This window comes from Nuphar pumila, chromosome 15 (genome assembly GCF_984573655.1).
Source record: "Nuphar pumila chromosome 15, dmNupPumi1.hap1.1, whole genome shotgun sequence".
Taxonomy (NCBI): Eukaryota; Viridiplantae; Streptophyta; class Magnoliopsida; order Nymphaeales; family Nymphaeaceae; genus Nuphar; species Nuphar pumila.
In genome coordinates, this window is record NC_143263.1 from 46,991,085 (window position 1) to 47,018,620 (window position 27,536).

Here is a 27,536-nt window from a genome sequence, read left to right on the forward strand (position 1 = left end):
TTTTTAAAATGCAAGGTTACTTTTTGAGGTAAAAAATGTAACTTTGATAGATAAATAAAGTTTACCTTTTTGGAAAAGGTGTTTGACTTTTTAATTTCTTTTAAGTTCAAAAAGACTTTTAATGCCAAAAAAAGTAACCATGCATCTTAAAAAATACCATTCTTTTAAGAGTATTTTAGTCATTTTAATAAAGTTGAATCCATCTTATGTTAAATACAACTAGTTTAATCTTACATTAACCCATATATATATATATATATATATATATATATATATATATATATATATATTGTGGATATACATACAATATCAATGAGTTGAAATGAGTAATATCTTTTTGCTCGTGTTTGTTTAAGTGAACTAGCCTTACAAATATGACTTACATTGCTTGTTTAGTGGGGATCAACTTTTTAATCACCAAAATATGGTGTATGTACAAGAATTTTTTGGTTATTCAAAAACCAATGGTCGTAAATATAGCAATTTTTCACACCTTTAGAAAAGGTATTTTTTTGTCAAAAAAATACTATCCAAAGATCAATCTTTAACAAATTAACTATGCTGAATGCAATTGAAGGTTAGACTGATTCAAAGCAACTTCTAGCTATGGGTTTCAACTCATTGATACTGCATGCACATTTGCACCAAAGACTTACAGTTACTTGTAGATAAAAATGTTTTTTTATTATTTTTTATTTTTTCATTAAACTAATATTCATATGTGATCTAAATATTTTTCTTAATGGGTTTTTGCTCATAAATTGTTTGTTATGACACATAGGTCAGTTTTTATAAGGTTTCAAAAATTAATATCCTACAATGTGCAATGCTTTAGTAGGTCATATGATTCATGCTTTTTTAATATAAGAAACATGATTTAAAGATGATCCATTGTTGAATCTATGAAGTCCAATGCACCATAACGATCAAGAGGTGTTTCTACACACAAAAATTTATAACAAAAATATATATAGCATAGGGTAGTTGTCTGCTCTGTTTTATTCCTACTATAACCTACCACGAGTGCACATAGAGGGTTTTTGGGTTGTTTTTCGTAAATCTGACACTGCAGATGCGTTCAACATGATTGATTTGCTAGGAAAGGAAACTTGGATTGTATTTTTTCGATAAAAAGGTAAGATTTTTCATGTGTTCGGCATGATTGATTTGCTAGGAAACAATACTTGGATCATGTTTTTTTATAAAAATCGTGATTGTTTAGACAAGGGTGATCCAAAATCTACAAGTGATTTTGGATGTGTCCAAAATCTATAGGTCAGGTCTGTTTGTGTTGAATCAGATGGTCCCCCTTTCATTGTTTCTTCCCCTTATTGTGACAACCTCGTTCACCCAAGTTCTACCTCCCCAACCTCTCCCACCCCCATCGACTTCCACCCTACCTCTCCACCATTAACCCCCTCCATCTTTTTGACTCTCCTTTTCTGTATATGGCCAATCATAGCTCTCCCTCTTTGTATATGCTATACAGCCAAACGGTCACCCCGTGAGCATCGGGGAAGCCACACAATGGATGTTGACTCTCTCTTTGCCATCGTTGATGGGCATTTGCCGACGATCTGCTATCGGGCAGACACTGGTCGATCAACATGGCCCATCAGCGGCATGTTGGGTGGTTGGTTGTTGAAATTTTTACATGATCCATATGACAACCATGGTGATGACAAGAACCAAATTGGCTTGGGGGGGTACACTATTACGCTCTTTTAAAAGGGGCAGTTGTTCCTTCGAGTAAAAACCTGGTGTAAAAGGGTGAACTGCAACCTCACTTCTACGATAAAACCAAACTCATGTCTCTCATGTACTTCTTGATCACCTTTCACACTAAGGTAATCAACTACCATGACATGATTACCCTGAGCAGCCTCATAGAGAAAAAAAAAACAACTTTCGTACAAGAGTGAAAAGAAGAAAGGAGTCTATGCCAACGAAGTCTCTATATCATACTAAGGGACCTTCAAGGGGCATATATAAACCTAGGTTGGATAGCTGATCAATAAGTCTTCAGAGATTCATTGACTAAAACATTTAGCATGCTCATTAATGACTCTTAAAGCCTTGCATGCACCCACTAATAACTCTTAAAGCTCTGCATGCACCCACTAATGTAGTTGAGCTAGCCATTTAGGCTAGGTGACACACTCAATTATGGTTTGAAATGACCATTGATTAGCCGGTCAACCTTTCAAACTTTTTTTTATATTAAGTATCTTTTAGGAAGTAAATCTCTTTTAAAGAAATGATAAAAAGATTGGTCAAAGTCAAGCCAAGACCAAGACCAAGACCAAACTAAACCTAACCAGGCCAAGTCAAATCCGAATCCAAGTCTAAGTCCAATGCTAAAGCTCATAGTTCAAAGTTAAATTGATAAGCCCCTTGGGTCTTGCCCTCTAAGGCAACTGTACACATTTTAAATTCAATATGTTTCTAAAAAATGATTAATATGAAACTAAATAAATTTCATAGAACGAACTTTTTCTTCAAAACTCATTTTTAAAAAACTTAGGCAAAGAGGATTATTTGGCGAGAGAGTTTGGTTCAAAAGGCTATAAATTTTGAGCCAAACAACAACAATGGCCACCTTCAAGCAAACAAAATGAAAAAAAAAATGAGGGGGAAACTGGCCACTAGAGCCCAGCTAAGAAGGCAGACGGCCGGATGGCAGAGGTAGATGAAGGCGCAGGTGAAGTTCATGGTGTGCAGTACAAGAACAAAAGAAAAAACAGGGAAAAAAGGAGAAGAGTGCTAGGAGGGAAGAAGGAGATGCCATTGCCAACGGGTCGGGTCATCCTGAGGACCAATCGGTGAAGGTACATGAAGGCAAAGGTGGGGGCAGAGGTAGAAGAAGGTGGAGGTGGGGACCAAGATGGGGATGAGGGAGTGGGTGGTTGGAGAGAGAGAGAGAGAGGGGTGAGCTTAATCTGCCATTGGGACGGTCCCCCTTATCAGATGAAATTCGGATGCTTAGCACAATGTCTATATCCTTTTTTCACTTTTTAGTCTTTTAGCGATGGCGTTTTATGCAAAGAAAAAAAATTTGTGCCGCTGATCGCAAGCAGTGCAAAACAGTCTGATTTAACACACACACACACACATATATATATGCAGACACGAAAGAGGCATCATCAAACCCCCTTTCCGTCGGACAAAATCAGATGCTTGTAAAGCATCCTATTTGCACAAAAACGGCCTTTATCGGTGGTCACTGACCGCTATTTACCTCAGAAGTAGCTTATCTATCATTACTTATAATCTTGAGAGGTTATTGTAATTAATCAATGTTGCTGTATGTAACTAGCATCTAGGGCTGGCTGGACCCACTTGGGCTAGATCTGACCAGGCCTAAATTCAGAACCCACAACATCCTGTTTGACTGGGTGGGGCTGGCCCAGTTGAAAGCCCCAAGTCAAGGTCAAGCTGACGAATGCTACTTGAAAGATAAGGCTAAATGCATGTTGACACACCATTTGTCACAGTGGATGGATAAACTTGTTTTACTGTTTGGGGAATAATTGGAGAATAATGCGTTTGTTGTTCCCGAGAATAGAGGGAAGAACGAGGTACACACAAAAGGGAGGGCACTTATTGCAATTGCACACGCAATTTGCTCAATAATTTTTTTTAAATCAACATCAACGAATCTTCTTCCTCTCTACCTTTAAAAAGCTCTTCTTCTTCTTCACCTTGTTGCCTCCATACTGTTCTTCTTAATCTGGTCTTCTTTGTTTTCTACGTGGGGTCAGAACCAGGCATGGAAGTCCGGTGCCGATCTCCTTTTCTTTTGGAAGGCTTGGAATTCCTTCTCTCTCATGAAGGAAAGGTACTCATTGGAGTTCATTTATTTTAGTATGTTGATGGATTCTTTTGTACTGTTTAGTATTGATATTAATTATAAATCAGTCATCTGACCATGCATGAATGACTCCATGTCGCCTCTAGACTCGCTCTCTTTTTTTTTCGATGACGAGGAACCTTCTTAGGGATGTGGCTCACAACATGAAGGCAGTGGGGTTCGATCCGCCTCTTTCATCTCAAGCGTCTTAACACCCCACCCTGCTAGGCAGGTGTGCTCAACCCAAGGGGGCGGGTCGCCTCTAGGTTCGGTTAAGCCTTTGATTTGGTCAACTCAACAAGGTCTTGTTGATCAGCTTCTCGGTCACCTCTAGGCTCTCGGTTAAGGTTCAGACTTTGATTTGGGCAAACTCAGCAAGGACTTATGAGGCTTGGCCAGGTTGATGTCCAAGGCTAGCTGTAGCCATACCAAGATCACGTCTAAAATGTTTGGCTTGGTACTTGCTATTACGAGGCTGACCCTGCCCACTAGACCCCGTTCCAACCTAGTCTGGGCTAGCTGAGGCACCAAGGTCTACCTAATCGAGACATGGTCCATTGGTGCCTCCTGCTTTCACGTGGGAAGGTGAGCATGATATATGGTTTGTGATTGTAGACTTGGGCTTAGGGATCTAGATCTGATTATAGTTTATCACCATGCATATTTAACTTGATTATGGGCCTGTAGTATGGTCATTTTGATCCGAACAGACTCACTAGGATAGTTATAGACTTGGAATTTCTAGGAGCTAATCAGAGACATGTAACACTAAAAAATCAATCCTTATCACCAAGTGGGACATATGAAAAGTGACTGAAAAGAGGTAATTTCCACTACAGTTCTCGGATAACATCCATGGACCCGGTCAGCATGATTCAAATATCATCTTCAGTTATGCTAGGCTAGGCTACACCCTATCTTAGAGTGATCTGGATGTGTTATGTCTCTCATGCTTAGTTGTTATAGGGGTTAGGCAGAGCCAAGGCAATGAGCCCCTAAAAAGGTCTAGGCAGGAATTTGGCGGTACCCAAAATAAAATAAAAAACATAATAAGAAACATGCATATTGTCTTTTCTTTCTTCTTCTTCTTCTCTTCCTCGAAGAAGAAACCAAATGATGTCTTAAAAAAAAACTTAAAAAAGAAAAAGAAAAAAAATGCCTGGGTGGTGACAGCCTAAGTCGCAATATAGGACCCCACCACCCAGACCTGATAGCCCAGGCAGTGGGGTTGCACCTCGGGCACCGCCTTTGACAACTAAACTCTTACTCAACCATAGGAGAACCATTTTGTCATGTTTGCAATCACGTGAGATTTTGGTTCTCCTGAAAATCATTCCCTCCAAAAGTGAAGAGTAATGTTTTTGTATTCTTTTAGAGATACCTATTTGGTTTAGATAGTAGCATCCAAGACATGTTAATTTTCAATTGTATTATGGGCACTATATCTAAGATGGTTAATGTGCATTAGCAGGGAAAGATTGATAGTGCTCGTTAAAACTTTACCAGATATGTTGGTCCATTAAGTATATACACCAATCAGTGTTAATTTGTGTTCTCAAATCGAAAGCAGGTTTCTGTATCATCAGTGGTTCAAGACACAATATATCTATTCTTCTCAGCCCAATGGTGCAGGCCTTGTAGGAACTTCACACCTCAATTGGTACAAGCCTACAACCATCTCAAGAAGAGGGGAGAGAGCCTAGAAGTGATCTTCATTTCTTTTGACAAAGATGAAGCTTGTTTCTTGGAACATTACAAAACCATGCCATGGCTAGCACTGCCCTTTGAGGAGGGCTTGCACAGACAAATATGTGCTCGCTACAAGGTTGACTGCATTCCAGCATTGATTCCAGTGGACCACAATGGTGTGACCGCTGAATCAGATGCAGTTCAGCTGATTGAAGATTATGGCATCGATGCTTTTCCATTCACTGGTAAAAGGAGGGAGGAGCTAAAGGCACTTGATGAAGCCAAACGCAAGGGATCCACACTACAGGCCTTGTTGGTCTATGATAGAATGGATCTTCTCATCACCAGTGATGGCAATGAGGTACTAAACCATCAACCCCTTAACTTCATTCACCTAGCACTTCCTCCTCTTCACACACACATACACACACACACAACCCAAGACAAGTAAGAACAAAGCAAATTTTGGTCAATGGCAAGCTATACATGCAACATCATATGTACAGTTTTTTTTTTCCTTTTTTTATAGCAATCCGAGGGATGACCCTCATGGGATTTGAACCCAAAACCTCTCATTATGATCATACGACCCAACTGTCCAGCTATTTGTCTTTTTCTTTTTTTATGTGAAGTGGATAAACCGCCCCCAGAATCAGAGACTTGGTCATGCTGGACTTTGCCTGCCATACCTACAGTTGCTGTGCAGCTGCACACACAGGGACTTGAACTCGGAGTACAGGGATGTCTTCCTATCCACGAGCCCAAGGCCATGTGGGCGACCCCAATATTTATATAGGTTAGTTTAAATATGGAAGCAAAAATTTTTAAGTAGGTCAGGCTTTGTGAAGAAGACATTCTTCACCATTGACAGTCATGTCTCTTATTCTTGAGTTCAGCTTTCAAAGGTGGTTTTCACTTTAATTGAAAATTTACAGGGCAAAGGGGGCATATTACTAGCACATGTATATATCAGGAAGAAATAGACACCAGTTTCTGTAATCACCATTCGCCCCAGAAAATGTCAAGGGAGTGAGATTATTATCTGTGTTTTCTTAAGGAGAACAATATTCCACTCTTTCTAGTGTAAGATGACATAGCAGGAAGCCTTTTCTATTGATCTTTACGAAAATTATGAAATGCTCATCCAAATAAATTTTACAGAATGTCTTTGAAAATTTCTAAGATTAATGCTACAATAATTAGATGATTTGTCCTTTGTCTCCCCCCATGCTGGTTTACAGAAATGAAATGAGAAGATCGTCTGTCTAATCATTTATTAGCCCAAAACCACAAGGAGGAATGGGTAGTCATGATTGATTAGTTGGCTATTTATAACTGATTTCTTTCTCCTCTTCAGGTCCCTGTTTCCAACCTCACAGGCAAAACAGTGGGCCTGTACTTTGCTGCCAACTGGAGCCCACCATGCAGAGACTTCACCTCCCAGCTTGTTAGAGTGTATGGTGATCTCAACACCACAAACAATGATGAGTTTGAAATAGTTGTTGCCTCAAGTGACAGGGAGCAGTGTGCCTTTGATCAATGCATCAGCACTATGCCATGGCTGGCCATCCCATTCAACAACAGAGCCAGGAATGATCTCTTTAGAATTTTCAACATCAAGGCAATTCCTGCCTTGGTATTCATAGACCCGAATGGGAAGGCTCTTGACACTGATGGGAGGGAAATGGTGACATGCTATGGTGCCAAGGCATTCCCATTCACACAGGAGAGGGCCACCGAGTTGAACGCTGCAGTGGAAAAAGAAAAGGAAGGGTTGGCTCACCAAGTGAAGGACCAAAAACACGAGCATGTGCTCAAGCTTGATATGAGGAAGGCCTTCATCTGCAATGGGTGCGGAAGGGAAGGGAGGTTCTGGTCGTTTTGCTGTAGGACATGTGATTTTGATCTTCATCCTAGTTGTGTGGCAGAAGAGGATCAAGACAAGATGATCACAAAAGAAGAAAGAGTTGGTGGCATATGTATAAATGCATAAATCTGGGGTTGTTATGATGCTAGCAAATCAACTCCCCCCTCCATAATAGTTACCAAGAACAAAGTATATATATATCAAGTAGCAACATCTGTACAATCTTTTTCTTTAATGGTGCAAACGGTCATTACCAAAAGTCAGATGGATGCACGGAGTATGGTTTGTTTGTATGAAGCTTATTTCGAGTAATTCTTTTCAGTCCTTGAATTTTTTCTTTTTTTAGGATAGGTAAGCTGGGTTTTTTGGTCATGTAGTTTGAACTACCTTATTTGTGGGTGATGATCTGTTTGTTGAATGGGATCAGATAGATGCACGTAGCATGGTTTGTTTGGCAGAAGCATATTTCGAGTAATTCCTTTCAGTCCTCGAATTATTTCTTTTTTTTAAGGATAGGTAAGCTGGGTTTTTTCTTGAAACGTGAGTGTTATACATCCAACCACAAGTTGAAAAGAATTCAAGAAATAGAGATCATTATATGTAAATCTGAACTAAATAAGGAGCACGGAAACCTCAATCAGCAAAACAAGTTGACTATCTTCAGCCACCCTAAGGCAAATCAATTTGATTAAAAAGTATTTTCTCAAAGGACGGGAAAAATTGAATTCTAAACCAACCAACTCCCCTGCACAGAAATAGTTATGTGACGCACACCTTATCAAAAAGTAGACATGGTTTTAGCTGATGTTAAAAAAAAAAATATCGAGATTTCCTCAACGAGGCCCTAAAATATTGCAAAAAATAGCAGAAAAATGACATTGTAACCAAACCATTCAGCTATCTTGTTCAGCCCAAAGAAGATTTCGGATAGTTTTATATGCCACAATTTAACTAAAATTAAGACAATGTTAGTAATAATAGTAGTTTCAAACAGATGAACTCCAGCCACAAATTTCGGTGACTTGGAACGACCTCAATTCATTCTCGTTGAAAAGTAATTTTTTTTTAAAACAATTGCGAAAACCATACTCAAAGATCCAGAGCTAAGCCTCTCTCTCTCTCTCTCTCTTTTGAAGTTTTATAATGGAGAGGCCTTTTAGAGGCTCCCCTTCTATGGAATCTCATATGAGCTGGAGATAGAACTTTCTCATATGGGATTTTATTTTCATCCTCTTTACCTAATCTCATTCAAGGATTTTTGTTGACTTTTCCAACTTCGTCTATGTAATTACTTACTTTTTGTTTACCTAACCAAATTGAGCTCTTCTAGAGACATCACCATTTGGTAACTACCATATTAACTAAAATTCAGAATTAAATAATTTTAAATATTAATTAATTAATTTATTTATTAATTAATAAATATCCAAAAAATTTAGAAGATGCCTTATTCTTCTAAGAGCCTTTTTTAATTTTAAATTTTCTTAAATTAAACATTTATATTGAGTTTAAAGTTTTAATTTCGTTAAACCTGAAATTTGGATCCGAATTCGAATCTAAGATCCAAATCAATATCTAATATTCATATGGATCTTGAACTAGATCAAATTCTAATTAATATAAGTCTTGGACTGAATTCAGATCCATTTTAACTTAGATCTTTCAAATTGGATCCGATCTAACCTAAACCCGATCCTATCGAGACTAGCCTTTTTTGAAAAAAACAATTTTCAAGCAAACCGTAGTCCGAATTTAGAAAAATAAAATATCATTGAATTCAACATTTCGAGGCACATCTAATGATATAGAACCCGGATTTCGCCTTTAAATTTTGCTCGAATTTAACCTGAATTTTGCTTGATTTTAAAGATAAAATTTATTTTTTTTATCATATCTTGTTTGGCTCGTTTAAGTCTTATCAATGAAACCTGAGCCAAGCCAAGATTCAATTGACGCCACCTAATATCAAGTATTTATGGATTTGTCTACAACACTTGGCCAAAATTTCAAAAAGCCAGAATTTAACTTAGTGTTAAAAACACATGATGTTACAAGCCCTCCCACTTCTTAGAAATGGAATATTTCATTGACGATGCAAACTGTACACACAGTAATGACATTAAACAGAGGCATAAGTGTCTCATATCAACTAGGGCTGTCAACAGGTCGGGTTTGGTTCAGACCCAGGTGGTATCAAACTTGGATCCGGTTTTCAGGTATGGTATCAGGTCCAGACCTGGGTCTAATCAGGTCCACTATACGAAAAACCATACCCAGGCCCGATAAGAACTACATGAACCAGCCCCAAGCCATATCCGGTAAAATCATATTTTTAATCATTTTTACATTAAAAAATTGTGGGTCTTAATCGAAACTCGGGGAGGGTATAAAATTTCACAAACCATACCCAGGTCTATGTATTATACGGACCTTTGGGTCTGGACTCAAGTCTTAATTGGATCTTATTATTTATCACCATACCCGGACCCTATAGGGTGGTTCGGGTGGGGTCCGGGTAAACCAGGCCAGTTGACACCCCTAAAATCAACCAACGGTTAAAGAAGCACGTCGTATTCTTCAAGGCAAGCCATAGAAAGGAAGGAATTTCAAATCGAAAAATCCTAGTCACATTTATTTGTAATAACACCTGTAATTTCTCCCCCATCCTATTTATTTAAAAACCAAGTCAAAAGGCGATGAAGCAAAACCAAGTGGCTGTGTTAAAATCCACACTTGCTGAGAGAAAAGTAGTGTTTTTGAGCATGAGAGAGTGTACAAAAAAGTCGGCCAACATGCAAACACAAAACATTAACTTATGAACTACATAATTATTAGCAGCAGTTAATTATAACACCAGACATGAGTCAAACAGAAAAATAGCCTATGTATAAAAGTCGCACACGCACACTCATAGACATGAAAAAAGGAAAGAAAAAAACAAACCCAAACATCAAAATGTTTAAGAGTCTAACTGCAAAAATATTTGTTAAAACAACAGATAAATCTTTACGAGTCTAACAGGAAAATACCCTAACTATAAAAAAACCCAATTGTCAGCTCTAAAGTGGTGTGTTTGGCACTGCAGATGGGTCTTCTATCTTAGTTTCCAAAATTGATTGTATTTCCTCAAATTCTTATTTTGGCTGTAAATTGAATATCTCCCAAGTTTACCATGTTCCTTTTTTAACCATGAAATTTCTATTGGCCACATTACTAAATACAATTGTAATGTCACCTTCTCTCCAGTTGATTGTGTTGTGCAGGATCAACAATCAAGGAGGAGGATTACATGCAAATCAACATGAATGCACTGAAAGAGGCAAAAATAATGACTCCACTAAATTACAAGTATGGTACCTCCGAGATATATGAAGGACATTCAAACAAGAAATCCAGGAAAGTAAAACTACAAACAAGATATAAAAATAACAGAAAGCTCTCCAAAAGCTTCCATTCTTATGAATGTGAGGACAAAATTTGGCACATATCTTTAATTCTTAGAATACAATGTTTTATAAATGGAAAAACATTATTAGTACTGTCACTCGATGAAAAGCTTTTACAAGTAGAATTTATTCATCATGTTTAAAGTAGACAGAGAAAGCTGCATGAAAATTTTGTTATCTTACAAGGAATATTCAAAGATTGTATGATCCATTGATCCTAATATGATTATATTTATGTACAATGTTTATTAGAAAGCCACGAGAAAAGTCCTTTATGATATACGGAAGATTAAAGATGACATCATGTCCACTCCTGATACAGTACTTCTTATAAGAAAAACTAAACAGGGAGAAACAAACGTTTATAATTGCAATGCTTACATACCTCAACAACATCAATAAAATCTTGCTTCCTCTGAAATACACCAATCCATTTAGTATGATCTGGAGTTCTGAATCAAAGTGACATGCAGATACCTCATTATTTGCTTCCAATAATAACATGAACACATGCCAAACCAATTTATGATGATGCACACAGGCACTGTACAAAAAAAAAAGACAGGAATATTGGAGGAGAAAAGAGAATAGGCAGCTAAAGGAGATTGTCCAAATGTGAGTGGGCATTTCTTTCATTAATATATTATGTTAGGGCATACCATATATGTGTTAATCTACATTTATACCCTTCCTATATTTCAGATATTACACATCATGCATAACAAAGTTACAAGTCCGCCACTACTTACACGTGTGACCTATTACAGGACAACCACTACTATTAAATCAGACGATTCAAGTCTGTTTCAAACAGACCGGTTCTGACCCGATTCACCAAGCCGAACTGGTATGAGCCTATGTCACATGGGTGCGGGTGCGGGGATTCGGCACTTCCAAAAAAACCCGGGTGCGGGGTGTGGCAGGGGCAAAAATGTAATATATATATAAGGGGGGTCCGGGGGTTCCCCCCGACGCGGGGGTCATAGGGATTTTTTTTTTTTAAAAAACAAAGAAAAAGACCAAAATGACCCTGGGTGCGGTCAACGCACCCAGGGTCGGGTTGACCGCACCCGGTGCCGCACCCGCACCCGCGTCGAGTCATGTAGACACGGGTGCGGCACCCTGCTAGCCGAATCCCTGTGACATAGGTATGAGCAAGGTTGCCAGACTAGGAAACGGAAGCGGGAAACAATACAGGAAGCAGAAGCGAGAAGCGAGAAGCGATATATTTTAAAATGTACAGGAAGTGGGAAGCAATGAATAAAAAAAGCAATATAAGAATTGAATAATCAAAATGGAACACAAATAAAAACTAAAATAAAAGTAACTATATTATTAAATTTCATGTTTTTTTATTATAAAAATTAATTTTTTAACAAAATCTAAAAATGATGACTGCCAATTTAGAGAAAACACATGGAAGTGAGTGAGAAGCATGAGAGAAAACACATAAAAAACATGAAAAGTTGAGTGAGAGAACATATAAGAAGAATATATGAAGCATGTAAAAAGCATAGGAGAAGTGTGAGAGAATCAAGATTTGCATCAAGTTTCGGAAGCAAGTAGTATCGGGCTTCCGAAGCAAGTTTCTGGGAAGCGAGATGAACCACCTTTAAAATATATAACGGGGTTCGAGTCTCTCGACCTTCCCCATTTTCCAAAACCCCTCTGGTGACTCCCCTCCATTTTCAGCCACCATCGCCACTACTGGCGACCACCGACAACATGCTCTCTCTCTCTTTGAGAGCTGATGCACATTTTGGGTGTTTTTCACCTTATTGTGTACCATGTGTGTGTGTGTGTGGGTATTGTGTGAATCTTTTTTTGTTTTTTTCATTTTGCAGTAAATAATGTAAATCTACAAAGTGATGATGAATTTTCTCATGTTACTTTTCATTTTGCTGAAACATGTCACAATTTTCATTATTGTTCTTATTTTTGTGGCTAGTTACATGTGTAATTATGAAGCTTATCTATTTTTTTATGCAGATATTTTGTAGTTTTTGTCCTTTAATGCTTTGATTTTGGTGAATTTGCTGCTTGGGCCATGGATTTGATTATTTACATTTATATTGTAGAAAAACATAGTGTTATATTCAATATTTAAGGTATTATAAAAAAACACTAAAAAAATTTAGGCCCTAACCCGTCCGAGTTACCGAGTCAACCGCTGACCCGCGAGTCAAGGGTCGGGTGATCTGAGTCCAAGTCACGGGTTTGCCAACTATGATGAGAACTAGTTACATGTAAGGACAATGTTGTTTAATCTAATGCGTGCCAATCCAACATCAGTGATCAATTTCAAAATCTAAGTACACTTCTCCAAGAACCATGTAATGCACACCATTTAAATATTGCAAAATGCAATGGCGGTAAAGAATCATGAAAAATAAAAATAAAAAAGTTATATAGAGAAATTTGAAATAAGAGTCAATATTGTACCCAGAGTCCATTTTCATGTGATGTGCATTGAAGAAAAAGACAACAATGTTAAAATAGAGCATGCACATGGATCTGGATCCAGATCCATATACATGTCTATTCTTTTAATTATGTAGTTGACGTTTTTCTCATTAATGGCACTCGTGTAATATAAGTGTTATGGTGTAATATTTTAGTCTTCATCTTTGTAAAGGCTATTTAATGATAAGAGATTAGGGCTCGGTGGCGTAAAAAAATATTAGCCGCCCCAGCCATTGTGAATCTCCCTCTCTCTCCCTTTTCTCTGCTTTCTGTTTCCTGTGCAGGCTGAACAAATCCCTCACGAAGTTTTACATGGTATCAAAGTCAGGTTGCGGAACCCTGCCAGAAGCGTGTTCAGCGAGATCTGAAAAAGGAGTTTTTGACTCCAGCAAGATCTGAAGAAACAGGTTTTTACTCTTCCACTTTTCAGTCGTTCTATCTCTTACTCTTTCCTTCTAACTCTAGTGCTCGTTCACTCTTCTTCTTCATAGTACTCCTCATCATTAACGACTGCAGCATTAACGTCTGCATCTCCTTCTTCTTCATAGTACTTTTCACCATCTGCAGCTTTCCTTAACATCAACGACTGCAGCTTCCTCCTCTTTGATTCCTTTTCTTTTTTGTGGTTGTGAAAATTAAATTTTTTTTCCATATTGCTGGACATGCATATTAGTTTCTATTTTCATTCTTTCTTATTGCTATTAGACGTCCATATCAGTTTCTTTCTGTGATTATGAAACTTTTGTTTCCATATTACTGGACGTGCATATCAGTTTTTCTTTTCATTCTTTCTTATTGTTGTTAGACGTGCATATCAGTTTTTCTTTTTCTTTCCTTGTGCACGTCAATCTCAATTTAAAAGGGGGTTTACAATCTGCATGTCAATCTCAATTCTTTCAAATTAGTGCTTTTTGTGCAACGTCTATAGGCAGATTATAATAGTTTACAATCTGCACGTTAATTCAAAAAAAAAAAATATTCCTTTTAAGGTATTGATAGCACAGGTACATGCTTTATTAAAGCTCTACTGATTGATTAAGTGATCTTAAATCAGTTTGTTTTTCTTCATTCGTCTTGTTTGCTTACTCGTTGTCCCATTGATATGGATTACTCCTCATCATCCGGTCCCTCTGCAAATTTCTTGAATCAGCTCGTTACGGAAAAACTTACTCATTTTAATTTCTTGACCTGGAAGAGACAAATACTTCTGTTTATACGGAGTCAAGATCTCGATGAACATCTGGATGGTTTTGTTCCTATACCACCACATCTTATTTTACAGGAAACCAAGGATGAGCAGGGTGACACAATTACTAAATCTGTTAAGAATCCAGAGTATACAGTTTGGAGGAAACAGGATCAGTCTTTGGTTGCTTATATTACGTCAATACTCTCCCAAGATATGTTGGCTACTATTTCAGATGATTGCACTGCGGCAGATCTATGAAGTAAGTTGTCTCAGACATACTCTCAAATATCAGAAACCCGAGTTATGTACTTAAAAAATGAGTTTCAAAGTTTAAAGAAAGGCTTCATGATAGTTATGGAATACATAGGCCGCTTGAAGAGTATTACTGACCAATTGGCGGTTATTGGAAGTGCTATTTCAGATAAAGATAAAGTTCAACAACTTCTCAATGGATTGGGCCCTGATTTTGACATGTTTACCACAACTTTGTCTTGCCTTCCCCACTTGCCCACCTTTGACGACCTTCAAGCGAAACTTCTCCAGCATGAGATAGTTATGAAACAAAGGGCAGAAGGAAATGAATCAGCTCGTTCTCATTCAGTCTTAGCCATGAACACTTCTGTAGGTTTTGGATGAGAAAATGGAGGGCATCAAGGAGGCCGAGGCCGCGGACATTTTGGGCAGGGAGGACGTGGTATCTTACCTACACCTAATTTTTCAGGTGTTTTTAATGCAAGGAATCAAAGGAGAGTGCCCACTTGCTTCTTATGTAACAAAAGAGGGCACGTGAAAGCTGATTGTTGGTTTAATCTGCAGAAGAGAAAAATAAACAAAATTGAGAATAAGTCAGCTACTACTGTAGACACGAAAGCGTCATCTACAGATGTGCAACAACTTTTGCTATCAGCATTATCACAGATGACGATCAAGCAAAATGAACAAGGAGAATGGTACATTGATTTCGGTGCTGCCACACATGTCACTGGTAATGTGGGTAAGTTATCTCACTTATTGCCTTATCTAGAAAAATGTAGTATAATTACGGGAGATGGAACTTATCACTCCATTAGCCATACTGGCAGTGCACATATTCCTATGTCAAAGTTCAGAATTCACTTGTCCAATGTTTTTCTTGCTCCTAATATTAAAAAGAGCATTGTCTCTGTAGCTAAACTTGTTGACGATATGAATTCTTCAATCGAATTTACTCCCTCTTCTGTTTATGTTAAGGATCTACGAACGAAAGAGACGTTCGCTAAGGGGGAGCGATGAGGAAACATGCATGTCTTCAATGAGATTCCCTCAGTTCCAGTTCTCCAGTTGAAGTCGTCTAAGAATTCTTCAGTGTCTTCGTCTTTAGAGCCTTTGTCTTTTATTCCATTGGAAGTTTTTAATTCATCTCATTGTAATAAGCCAGATATCTGGCACAGTCGCTTGGGACATTGTAGTCGGGGTTTCGTTGAATGTCTTGTCTCTGATGGTCTTCTTTCAGAGTCTAGTTTATGTTCCTTTTTAGAGAATAAAAAATGTTCATCTTGTGAAATCTGCAAAAGTCATGTTGTCCCTTTTCATATTATTAATAAAAGAGCTTCAAAGCCATTTGAAATTGTTTGTTCCGATGTTTGGGGACCTGCACCTATTTCTTCTCTCTCTGGCAGTCGTTATTATGTTATTTTTATTGATTCTTATTCCCGCTATACTTGGATATATTTCTTGAAACACAAGCATGAAGTTTTTCAAATATTTCGAGAATTTCATTCGATGGTCAAAACAAAATTTTCTTGTGATATTGTGCACTTACAATGTGATGGTAGATGTGAGTATTCATCGAACGAGTTTATTGCCTTTCTTCGGAATAAGAGAATAAGTCAACATGTTTCTTGCCCCCATAGCCCTCAACAAAATGGGGTTGCGGAGAGGAAACACATGCATATTGTCGAGAGCGCGATGAGCATGTTACATGGCAACAATGTGCCCATTAGTCTTTGGACAAGTTTTTCACACATCTGTTCATGTCATAAATCGTCTTCCTATGGTTCTTCTGGATCGAAAATCTCCTTATTACGTTTTATTTGGGCAACATCCCTCTTATGATGAGTTGTGTGTTTTTTGGTTGTACATGTTATGTGCATATTGATTCATCTCTGCGAAATAAGTTTTAGGACAAGGCTGCCAAGTGCAAATTTGTTGGGTACGCGGATGAATACAAAGGCTATCGGTGTTGTGACCCTACTACAAAACGTATTAGGACTTTCAAGAATGTTGTTTTTGATGAGCAACATTTTCAGATCAATGACTCTGAAGCGTTGACATCTCGAGAAGTAGAGGTATATGATCCATGGATGAGTGCAGATCTTTTTGCCAATACAAAAGAGACATGTCAAGCAACTTGTCCTTCCTTCGACTTGAGTAGGGAGTTGGATGACTCACAGATGTATGTTGAGCCATCTTCAGTTGAACCACTTCCAGTTGCACGCTTCTCTGGACATATATACACTAGAAGGAACAGGAATACAAGACCGAAGGATGTGGAAATCATTCTTAATGCTCCAGCTCAAAGGCCTTCACGCATCAATCATCGTATTCAGCGATGGGTGAGTTATGGGACCTTTTCTCTTGATTTCAAGCTATTTCTATCTCAACTCACAAAGCATAATGAACCCACTTGTCTTAGTCAAGCTCTTCAATCTCGTCATTGGATTGAGGCTATGAACGAAGAAATGGGAGCTCTTCATGAATGCCAAACTTGGGAAATAGTGCCGCGACCAGACAGAAAGAAAGTAGTTGGATCAAAATGGGCTTATAAAACAAAATATAAGCCCGAAGGAAGTATTGCCAGATATAAAGCGCGTCTTGATGCTTGGGGATTTACACAACAATATGGTGAAGATTATGATGAAACCTTTAGCCCTGTAGTCAAAATGGGCACAATTCGTGTCATCATATCCCTAGCAGTCGACCGAGGATGAAAGCTTAGCCAGATGGATGTTAAAAATGCATTCTTGCATAGAAATTTAAAGAAGGAAGTATATATGGAACAACCTCCTGGGTATGCTGAGAAGGATCCTACTGCCTGGGTGTGCAAGCTAACGAAATCTCTGCATGGGTTGAAACATGTGTCTCGTTCTTCGTTTGAAAGTTTCTATATGCAAATTTAAGGATATGGTTTTAGAAGATGCTCTCGGGACCATTCGCTCTTTATTTACCAGAAGACGGACATCGTTACACTTCTTATATATGTTGATGACATTGTAATCACTGAGAGTTCAGATAATCATGTGCAAGATGTGAAACGTTTTTTGATGAAAACTTTCAAGATGAAAGATTTAGGGGAGTTGAGGTACTTTCTTGGTGTGGAGGTTGACAGACAAAAGGACACATTGACACTCATGCAACAAAAATACACTCTTGATCTCCTGGAAAGAGCCGGGATGACGAATTGCAAACCAGTCAACACTCCAAGTGTATTACATCAAAGGTTGAGTTCTAAAGATGACCATCTTTGTGTCAACCCTACAACATATAGAACCCTTGTATGAATGCTACAGTATTTGACCTTTACCAGACCTGATATCGTTTATGCTGTCAATCAAGTATCCCAATTTATGTATGCTCCAACACAAGGTCATATGGAAGCTGTGAAGCGCATTCTACGCTATCTAAAAGGAACTATAGGAGACAGACTTGTTTACCGCAAGAACGATAACCTACATAAAAGACATGAACTCATCACTTGTACAAACGCAGATTGGACAGGGGATCCAGATGAGAGACGATCTGTCTCTGGATATTGTGTATATATTGGATACAATTTAGTGTCTTGGAGCAGTAGAAAACAAAAGGCAATGGCACGATCAAGTACAGAGGCTGAATACATGTCGATGGCTGCAAGCACGACAGAAGTTACATGGATTAGACATTTATTGAGTGATCTTGAGGAGACAATTATTTGATCATCTCTTCTGTGCGACAATCAAAGCACAATAAACATTGCGTGTAATCCTATTCAACATAGCAGAACGAAGCACATTGAGATTGATCAACATTTTATATGGCAGAAAGCCGAGATGAAAGAGATAGAACTACATCATGTTCGAACAGATCAAGTGGCAAACTTGTTTACCAAAGGGTTAACATCACGTCAATTTTGGCTATTGAAGAGCAAGTTGTACATGCTCCAAAATCATGTACAACTTGAGGGAGGGTGTTAAAATAGAGCATGCACATGGATCTAGATTTGGATCCCGATCCATACATATGTCTATTCTTTTAATTATGCAGTTGACGTTTTTCTCATTAATGGCACTTATGTAATATCAGTGTTATGGTGTAATATTTTAGTCTCCATCTTTGTAAAGGCTATTTAATGATAAGAGATTAGGGCTCGGTGGCGTAAAAAAATATTAGCCGCCCCAGCCATTGTGTATCTCCCTCTCTCTCCCTTTTCTCTGCTTTCTGTTTCCTGTGCAGGCTGAACAAATCCCTCACAAAGTTTTACAAGCAGATGGTATCATTGTGATGTCAAAATACTTAACATAGACTTGGATCTCCTCAGAATCAATATCTACTAGAGCAATAGTAGCAAACTTGGAAATTTCTTGCGAAGATTTTGCGAGCTGTTGAAACATAAAATAATAAATCAATATCTACTAGAACAATAGTAGCAAACTTGGAAATTTCTGGAGAAGATTTTGCGAGCTGTTGAAACATAAAATAATAAAAGCTTAGACAACAGATATTAAAACAACAACAAAAATAATAAGAGCAAGAGTGCTATATGGGAGGGACAAAATGGTACAGAAGCTGGATAATATGAATCTTAAGTTAATCATTTCATCAAAATGCAACTAGCAAGGGAATCAGGGAAGTCATCATGTACACAGCATCTGGTGGGTAGGCCTATATCCATGTTCATCAGAAGCAGCAAGAATAACAACTATACCAAGAATAACACAACAGCAGCAAGATGGTACTAGATACGAAGCAATGAGCAGAATAGAATTCTTGAAGAACCAAGATAGAAATTTTGAGATTTCCCTCTTTAGAAGGAAACCGCTTCCCAAGGTTTGAGAAATGACAAAGATCGAGAGTGGATCCTGTAAAACGCTGGGTGAGATTAGCAATCTCACCCAGTGTTTACAACCACAAAACCCACCCCACTGTACTGTAGCTCAGTACAAGTGGGACACACAGTGGGGTGGGTTTTGTGGTTGTAAAGGCTGGGTGAGACTGCTAATCTCACCCAGCGTTTTATAGGATCCACTTTCACAAAGATCTGGTTCTAATATAAGCCTGTAGGGGTTTTAAGAGACAGAGAATTAGCTACATGGATAATTTGCAGTTTTACCACAATGTGCAACACTTATTCTCCCCTCACCATTGGCAAAGAAGATCTATATAAGCACCAAGCTAACAATTCCAATTAAAAAAAAAGCTCCTTTCTACGTAGAAACTGAAAGACTTAAAAGCCAATAATCAACAAAGCCTAAAATTCATTATGAAAGAAAATGGCCTCCCTTGTGACAATGAAGGGAGTATGTCAGGACCGAAAACTGAGTTTCCAGCATCCGCTTTCCAAATGGAAAACTTGAATAAAATTTTAAAATAGATACTCATGAACCCATGGAATCTGTATATGCCAACAAATAACTAAGATTAGCTTTCATCACACTGCAGCCAATTCTTTGAAAACCATAATCCACGTAAACTTAAAAAAGGAAATATATTCTAGCTAGATAACAAGTGGAAAATGAAGCAAAGGATTCAAAAAGGCATACAATTTCATCGAGTTGGAGACAACCAACATCCGACTGTCTGCCAAAGCGCAAGACAAGAACCTTGTCAATTGTATCTCTGATAATGTTGTCAACATCACGCTTCTTCGTAAGTGTTGTCAAAAGATAACTCATCCTGCGAAAACCAAATTTTCTGCGGCATCTATCTTACATGTTCCGCTTAACAAAGAATCAAGAGTATGTAAGCTGTGTGATCGTCACTCATAAGTTTGATTACCCAACATCTCCAATTCTCCCTAGAAAAGATTTTTTTGCTGTTTCTGAGATATGTTGTTATTTATACGAGCAAGTTAAAATATAAATACACAAAATATGGTGCCCTCGTGCCCGTCTATCCCACAAGAGCATAGGTGCTCCCGCTTACACTATGTGCATAGTTTAGCTGCAACTATTTGGACTTCATGGAATTAACTACTGTATAATGAGAAAGGCAGGGGAACCCTGCATTAAATAAAGAGATGAACAGATAACAGCATCCCACTTCATCCTCGTTCACAAACCAAACTATTATATTACACTCTTTTACTGTTGCTGATTAACCATGATCTCAAAAAAACTTGAAAAACATCATGATTTTTCAGCAAAGATGAAAGTATGCAAATTTCAACATATTCACTTTATCATGCCATCAATCTGCCATTCATAAGTTCATAACACATATTTATGGCTGTTGATACCTACAAGAAAATTATCAGAAAAAGAAAGAAATATAATCCCCAAATCCAAAGTCACATTCAGATGGCATGCCCATAGCATTTCCAAGAAAAATACTTCATCTAATAAAAAAGAAACCTCCAAATAAATTCCTGGTAAACCATAATCAGGATCGGCGACTCACCTCGGTTTGAATAGGCGGAAACTCCCTAGAAGATTAGAGAAGTCCCGGCAGAAGCAAATTAAGGAGTCAATGATGGTGTCAAACCCGTTACACCCACCAGATGCAGCGTAGACAGCGCAATTTCAGGCTTAGAATTGAAACTCCGCACCAAGATGAACCAAACGTGACCAGATGAAGGTTCAAATCTTCTTCCAAAACCCTAAAATTTGGGGGATCTTCATCCAGAAGTGAATGAAATCAAAGAATAATGAGAGAGGGAGAGAGAGTCGCCTGAAGATGCAGCGCCGGCGAAGCAGACGTTGGGAAGGAGGTCGAGGACAAAACTAACAGGGGTCATTTGGTCATTTTACAAAAATGAGGGCTACATCCGTCACGAATTCATACCCTTTGACCAAGAACCGACCTCGATTTCTCACCAACGATGTCGAAACTACCCCTGCAAGTGCGGTGCTGCCGACCTTATCTAAAGACGAACGCCTCTATCCGTCCTTGACTCGAGAGAACGAGGCGATTCTCGTAATTCGGTTCCCGTAAAACTCAACGAAGAAACACAAAGGAAGCACAAACGGGCCGAGAGTGGGGAAGACTTCCAATCAGAGGCAATCACATGGATCGATGACATGGCAATGGAAATTTTTCGTGTCCCGCCCAAATCCGGATTTGATCCGTCTTTGTGATTTCAATTTTAATTCCTCTCCTTCTTATCTGTGCCCCTTTTTACTCTTCGATCTCTCTCTCTCCATCGTTTCCTTCCCTTCCCTATCTTCCAAGGTACTTTTCTCTTTTTCTACTAATGTTTTCTCTTTCTCTTTGGTTCTATTGAGTTTTGCTCGGCTTTTTCCGATCCGATCTTGTCTTTCCGGCAGCGATTTCGATGAAAGGAGCAAAATCGAAGGCCGATACGGCCAAAAAAGCCGATAACAGGTGAGTTTTTTTTTATGTTTATTCTTTTTTCTTGTAAAATTTGCTTTTCCTGGGCTTTGAATCGACTGGTCTCGCCTTTAGGGTTTCGGAGGGATTCCATATTGCTAGGGTTTTGACTATTTTGGGTTTTCTGGACGGGGAACGCTCGATTGTAGGCTAGGGACGAAGCGGAAGGCCCCCAGGAGCGACCGAGTCAGTAAGAAACCGGCGACGATTAAAGGGAAGGATCCGAACAAGCCCAAGAGGCCTCCCAGCGCCTTCTTCGTTTTTATGTGAGCATTTTGCCTTTGTTTTTCGTTGCTTTCTCGTTTTATTTGGTTTTATTTCAATGGGAATGATATTCTGTTGGTATTTCTGATTTTTCTAATAGGGAGGAGTTCAGGAAGCAATTCAAGGAGAAGAATCCGAATAACAAATCCGTCGCCGCTGTAAGTTTCACAAATTTGCTCACCGCGGACATTTTTTCCATGATTTTTTATCCATTGATTTCCTTTAGTTTGTATTCATTTGCAACTTTCTTGTGTTTAGGTCGGAAAGGCCGCTGGAGGTAGATGGAAAGCGATGTCTGAATCTGTAAGTATCAGGAGGAGAACGTCTTCTCCCTTTTTTCTTTCAGTAATTGTTAATACTAAATTTCTTTCTTATTCATGCGTTTTATTTATTAAATTTTAGGAGAAAGCACCCTATGTGTCGAAGGCAGCTGAGAAGAAGACAGAATATGAGAAGAGTCTGGCAGCTTACAATAAGAAGCAGGTGTCTGATTTGAAAATTAAATTAGCCGATATAATCATAGTTGGTCTTCTATTGCTAATTAACTTTTTCGATTATAAAAAATCTTAGACTGGTGGCTCGGACGATCACGATGAGGAGGAATCTGACAAGTCCAAGTCTGAGGTTCACGACGAGGACGAAGGGAGCGACGAGGTAGTAACTCGTTTAGTTGTTTTTAATCTCATTTCTTTCATTGATCATGAAATTGCTCTTGCTTTCTGCCCGTTAAATGATATCCCATGTAATTAATTGTGTATTTCCCCCGTTCTCTGTTTTATTTCAGTCCCACCCACCCGCCTGATTTGTCTATTCTTTGCTTCAGGAGGAAGACGACGACGACGACGAGTGAGAAATGGATATAGATAGAAGGATCAAAGCATCGGAGAATAGGCGGTGGAAAGATGATGCTGTGTAGTTTTATCCTCAATTTTGCCGTCTCTGTGGGAGAATCGCATAAGAAGGAACCCAGAAACTTTCTACTTTACTTTTCGTTCTCCTTTTTCGGTCCTCTGGCGTTCCTTTCGTTCTGATTTTAGGCGATGCATACAATTCGATGCTCCTTCTCTTCCCCCGCTCGTATACAGAGCGGCTAACATCTTTTAGTTATCTTCTGTAATTAGCAAAGTTTAATTTAAAGTTGAAATTAAGCTTTTAATCTCGCGTTGCTTGGATTGTGCGCTTGATTTCTGTCGTCTGCGAGTGATTCATTCGGCGGGTCTCGAACGTTTGCTGGATTTTTTTTTTTTTGGGTATCACGTGTGGTTCAGCTTGCGTGAATGGTATGCATCGGGGGGTCTCTTAACCGTTTCAGTGTCATTTTAGCTTCGACTCGGTAAGGGCGATGTGTCCCGTCATGCGCTGTCGGTGTCCAGTCATGTGCGTTGGTTGCGGCCAGCCGTGCGATTGCGGTGGCCTTCGAGGATTGTTTTGTTAGCCTGGATCTTCGGGCTTCATTAGGGCGTGTTGTATCCTTGTTTGGGTTGCTCGTGCATAGCCATTTAAGTGGACGGGGCTTGGGGACCTTCTCCACCGCCGTTCTGTCTTAAAATTTTGCCATCCCATCTTTGTATCCATCATTACACTGGTTTTGATTTTTACTTTCAGTCTCGTTTTATGTTTTTCGTCTTTGGTTCAAACGAGGTAAGATGGGGTGGACTTTCGTTTTTAGTTATTCAATGGCATCCCTAAAGTGTATTCGGGCAAGGTGGGGGCGGAGGTTCATCTTCATCCCTGCACGGGTTTTGATTTTAACTTTGTTCTCTGTATAGGTTTTGATTTTAGCCTCCGTTTCCGTCTTACCTGTTTCATGTCTTTCATTTTTTGTCTAAGTGAGGCGAAGCAGGGTGGGTCCTGTTTTTCCTTGATCTCTGAACTACAATCATAGTATCCCCTGCATGAAGAGCTTTATTTAAGGTTTGATATGTAATGGATTGAAGCCCAAGCTAGTTCTGCCTATGCACGTTAGAAAGGATAAGCAGCGCGAGTACCTTTGAGGGCGGTCACCGGGCCGGTCTTAAGCTAAAGAGATTTCGAGAATGTCTTTCATCCTTACTCCAGCAACAGTTGCAGGGAATTTTTTTTTTAATTTTTTTTTTATGATTTGTGAATAGGTTGCATGCTGTTCAAGTGTTTGCCTCCTGGTTGCTTGTTTTGGTTTTGATCTGTGTCAGTTGTGCGGTGGTTGCACCAGGTTTTGGTTTTGGTGTTGGTGTTGGTAGTTGGAACTTAGAGACTAAGAGACTTGTTGATCTGTTTAAGCCATAGCATTATTCGATTTGTACTAGTGTGGTTGGGTAGGCTGTTGGTGAGAGGGCCGGTAACTGTTGCGAATTTTCCAACGGTTGCTGGAATGTATGGTCACATACAACGGGGGCTCCGCTTGTTTGGTAGGAGCTATTACTGGAATGTTAGCCAACTTGCTTCACACTCTTTTCATTCCTACACCACAAGTAGGGCTTTCAATGGATTGGGTACTTGACCCATCAAGCTGTACCTGAACCCACCCAAACAAACATATTTGGGTTTTGCAGGGTAACGAAAATGAAATCCCAAACCTGGATCTTTGTAATTTCATAAGTTAACTTTTTCTTAAAATACATATAAAACATTTCGGTCAGGTAGCTGGCAAAAATCATAATCCAAACCCGGCTCACATATTTCTCGTGTGTGTCGGGTATCTGGTACAAACCTGACCCATTGAGGGCCCTAACTACAAGTGAAATAAGGCACCTTTATGCAATTGAGGAAGGTCTAGCTTTACAAGAAAATACAACAAACAAGGGAAGGAAAAACTATGGGAATGCCATGGATCTTGGGTCCTGGATGTGGGATCAACTTGAAATCTTCAACATGAAAGGTTGCAAAGAGCACCGAGCTTTTGGTGCCTCAACCCTGAAAAAGCAACAGCAGCCCTCATGCGACAGCAGGATTGGATCCTGGGCTTTCAGCTTGATACAGGACCTCGCTGACCTCATGGGTAACCACTGCGTTGATTAGAACTTAAATTTTTTTGACTTAATTGAAGCATACTTTAAGATGCAATGCTTTTCTTTTGCAGGAATTGATGCAACGGTTGAGTTAATCCAAATACTCTTAATTCTCCCTCGTTCCTGGTTGTAGCCTCAAGTCAGATTGCAGTCATTTGTTTGATCGTGAGTAGGGCTGGTAAACAAACCGAGCTGCTTGTGAATTGGCTCGGTTCTGCTCATCACATGCTCCTTTCGTGATCAGTTCGTATAGCTGGTGAGCTAAGACATGAGCAGCTCAGCTTAAACCAGTCGGACCGAACACAGGGCGTTCAGCTCAGCTAAGCTGGGAAGAGCTCATATATATATATATATATAAAGAGAAGGATGCATGAAAAATATATACATAGAATATGAACTATTGTATAAAATATAAAATTTATATATTGGTTATATAAATAACATGAAAAGTTTTTACACGAGCCAGCTTGTTTTCGGCCCATCTCATTCAAGGACGGGCTGATCTCAAGCTCGGCTTGCCTAAATATGAGCACGTGCTCCATTAATTGGTAAACAAGCCAAGCCCGAACATGCCCTGTTTGGTTCGTTCCACTCGTTTACCAGCCCTAATTGCAGGTCAGTTTATCGTTTTACATATAAATTGTACCAAGATATCAGCTGCATTCAAAATAAAAGAATCTCATTTTGAAATAAAATAAATAAGTTGACATTTTACATGAGAGATGTCCATTTTGGACACTTATCCCTACTAAAATGATAAGGTATAATTTAATTATTTATTTTTAAAAATTTAATTATATAAGGTATTAATGGAGAGTAGAGACCAATGTTTATGCTAACATGGGATGATTGGGATCCACTCAAAGACCTAGTGGCTTACCTATAAAGCTAAAATTTATAGATTTATCGATAAAATCTGGTTTGCAATTTCGTAAGTCTTAAAATTCTAGCTATTAATTTTGACATTTAGTTAAAAGTTAATGATAAATAAACGAAGGTAGGAAATAGTTCGAATAACATGAATTATTTTCATTTGAAATAACTCTATACATGAACAACTTGTTGATAGGGATGTAAACAGTTTGGATTCAGGTTGGATTATCCGACCAAATCCAAATCCATTCAATCAGATTGGGTAGCCAAAGTTAGATCCAGTCATTAATCAGATCTGGACTCCATATCCAATTTTGCATCCAAATTTAAGTAAAATTTTAATCTAAGTAAAATCTGAATCAGGATACTTGTAAATTTCGGATTTTATGCAAATCGGATCCGGATTCAATTTTTAGCTGATCCCCATCTGTCTTTGAATACTAATCCAGCTCTCATTACTCAATATCCGATTAGGCCAAACTTGATGTTTGGTGATGCTTAGATCCGGCCCGTTTACATCCATGTATGAGATTGCCATGTTATCAACGGGAACCATGAATTTTACACGAATCTACATGAAAAGACGAGGACTTCAAACCAACTTTAAATTAGATTGATTTTATTACCGTGCGAGTTAATGCTACAAACCCGATATTAATTTGTATCGGGGTTTTTGCCAAACTGTATTGTTTAATTCATGTTTATTTATAAAAACGACAACACCACCAATAGCTGGCCTATTAGCTCAGTTGGTTAGAGCGTCGTGCTAATAACGCGAAGGTCGCAGGTTCGAGACCTGCATGGGCCACTTGTCTGTTTCTATTTTTGCAATTTCTTGAAAAAAAAAGTGACCCCCCTCACTGTTTTTTTGAAGAAAATTACAAAAATTGTTCCAATTTTATTTCAGTGAGACCCGTTTGGATAATTAGCATCAACCGTGTTTTGCAGTTGAATCTGGGTTAGTTCAGTCCCTTTTTTAACCAAAGTTCTAAGGATATAAACGGTTCAGATTCAGGTTAGATATCTGATTAAATCTGAATCCATTTAGTGGAATTCCATATCCAAAGCAAGATCCAGTTAGTAATTAAATCTGGGTTCAGCATCACGTTTTGCATTCGAACCCCAGAAAAATCTGAAGCTAACTAAATTCCGAATCCGGATACATATAAAATTTTGGATTTTATGCAAGTTGTATTAGGGTTTGATTTTGTGTGATACCCATCGTGCACTGAATCCCATTATGCTAGAACCGTTTAACTTGGACTTGATAATGTCCAGATCTGATCCGAGTCTGACCAGTTTACATTCCTAGGGCAAGCACAATTTAGCTTGCCTATCAGAAAAA

The 27,536-nt window shown here is 38.6% G+C and overlaps 2 protein-coding genes, 1 long non-coding RNA gene and 1 other non-coding gene across 5 annotated transcripts; 3 read left to right on the forward strand and 1 right to left on the reverse strand.

Annotated features, from left to right (window-relative positions):
• Positions 1-3,730: 3,730 nt before the first annotated feature.
• Positions 3,731-7,844, forward strand: LOC149815338 (protein kinase C-like zinc finger protein). The gene is made up of 3 exons (XM_089989065.1): positions 3,731-3,838; positions 5,421-5,900; positions 6,897-7,844. Exons 1-3 carry the CDS (start codon positions 3,770-3,772, stop codon positions 7,530-7,532), a joined length of 1,185 nt encoding a protein of 394 aa, XP_089845191.1. The 5' UTR covers positions 3,731-3,769; the 3' UTR covers positions 7,533-7,844.
• Positions 7,845-10,898: 3,054 nt separating this feature from the next.
• LOC149815339 (uncharacterized) lies at positions 10,899-21,558 on the reverse strand. The gene is made up of 3 exons (XR_016427995.1): positions 21,138-21,558; positions 20,282-20,414; positions 10,899-11,304 (listed from the first exon to the last, which is right to left on the reverse strand). It is a non-coding gene; the product is annotated as an uncharacterized LOC149815339 (long non-coding RNA).
• A 256-nt stretch (positions 21,559-21,814) lies between these two features.
• On the forward strand, positions 21,815-23,487 carry LOC149815340 (HMG1/2-like protein). 2 transcript variants are annotated; one of them, XM_089990044.1, is made up of 8 exons: positions 21,815-21,908; positions 22,004-22,061; positions 22,217-22,333; positions 22,432-22,489; positions 22,590-22,634; positions 22,734-22,814; positions 22,902-22,985; positions 23,155-23,487. In XM_089990044.1, exons 2-8 carry the CDS (start codon positions 22,012-22,014, stop codon positions 23,179-23,181), a joined length of 462 nt encoding a protein of 153 aa, XP_089846170.1. In that variant the 5' UTR covers positions 21,815-21,908; positions 22,004-22,011; the 3' UTR covers positions 23,182-23,487. The 2 variants fall into 2 exon arrangements, with proteins under 2 accessions (XP_089846170.1, XP_089846171.1); XM_089990045.1 differs by lacking the exon at positions 21,815-21,908 and having other exon boundaries at positions 21,915-22,061.
• Positions 23,488-26,925: 3,438 nt separating this feature from the next.
• On the forward strand, positions 26,926-26,999 carry TRNAI-AAU (transfer RNA isoleucine (anticodon AAU)). The gene has a single exon. It is a non-coding gene; the product is annotated as a tRNA-Ile (tRNA).
• Positions 27,000-27,536: the final 537 nt, after the last annotated feature.

Bases quoted from the DNA above. Each gene is read 5' to 3' on its own strand.
- LOC149815338 (XM_089989065.1), top strand. From the start codon at position 3,770: ATGGAAGTCCGGTGCCGATCTCCTTTTCTTTTGGAAGGCTTGGAATTC. The intron at 3,839-5,420 runs GTACTCATTGGA...AATCGAAAGCAG, and splicing joins TTCTCTCTCATGAAGGAAAG to GTTTCTGTATCATCAGTGGT. The intron at 5,901-6,896 runs GTACTAAACCAT...TCTCCTCTTCAG, and splicing joins TCACCAGTGATGGCAATGAG to GTCCCTGTTTCCAACCTCAC.
- LOC149815340 (XM_089990044.1), top strand. From the start codon at position 22,012: ATGAAAGGAGCAAAATCGAAGGCCGATACGGCCAAAAAAGCCGATAAC. The intron at 22,062-22,216 runs GTGAGTTTTTTT...GCTCGATTGTAG, and splicing joins GCCAAAAAAGCCGATAACAG to GCTAGGGACGAAGCGGAAGG. The intron at 22,635-22,733 runs GTAAGTATCAGG...ATTAAATTTTAG, and splicing joins GGAAAGCGATGTCTGAATCT to GAGAAAGCACCCTATGTGTC.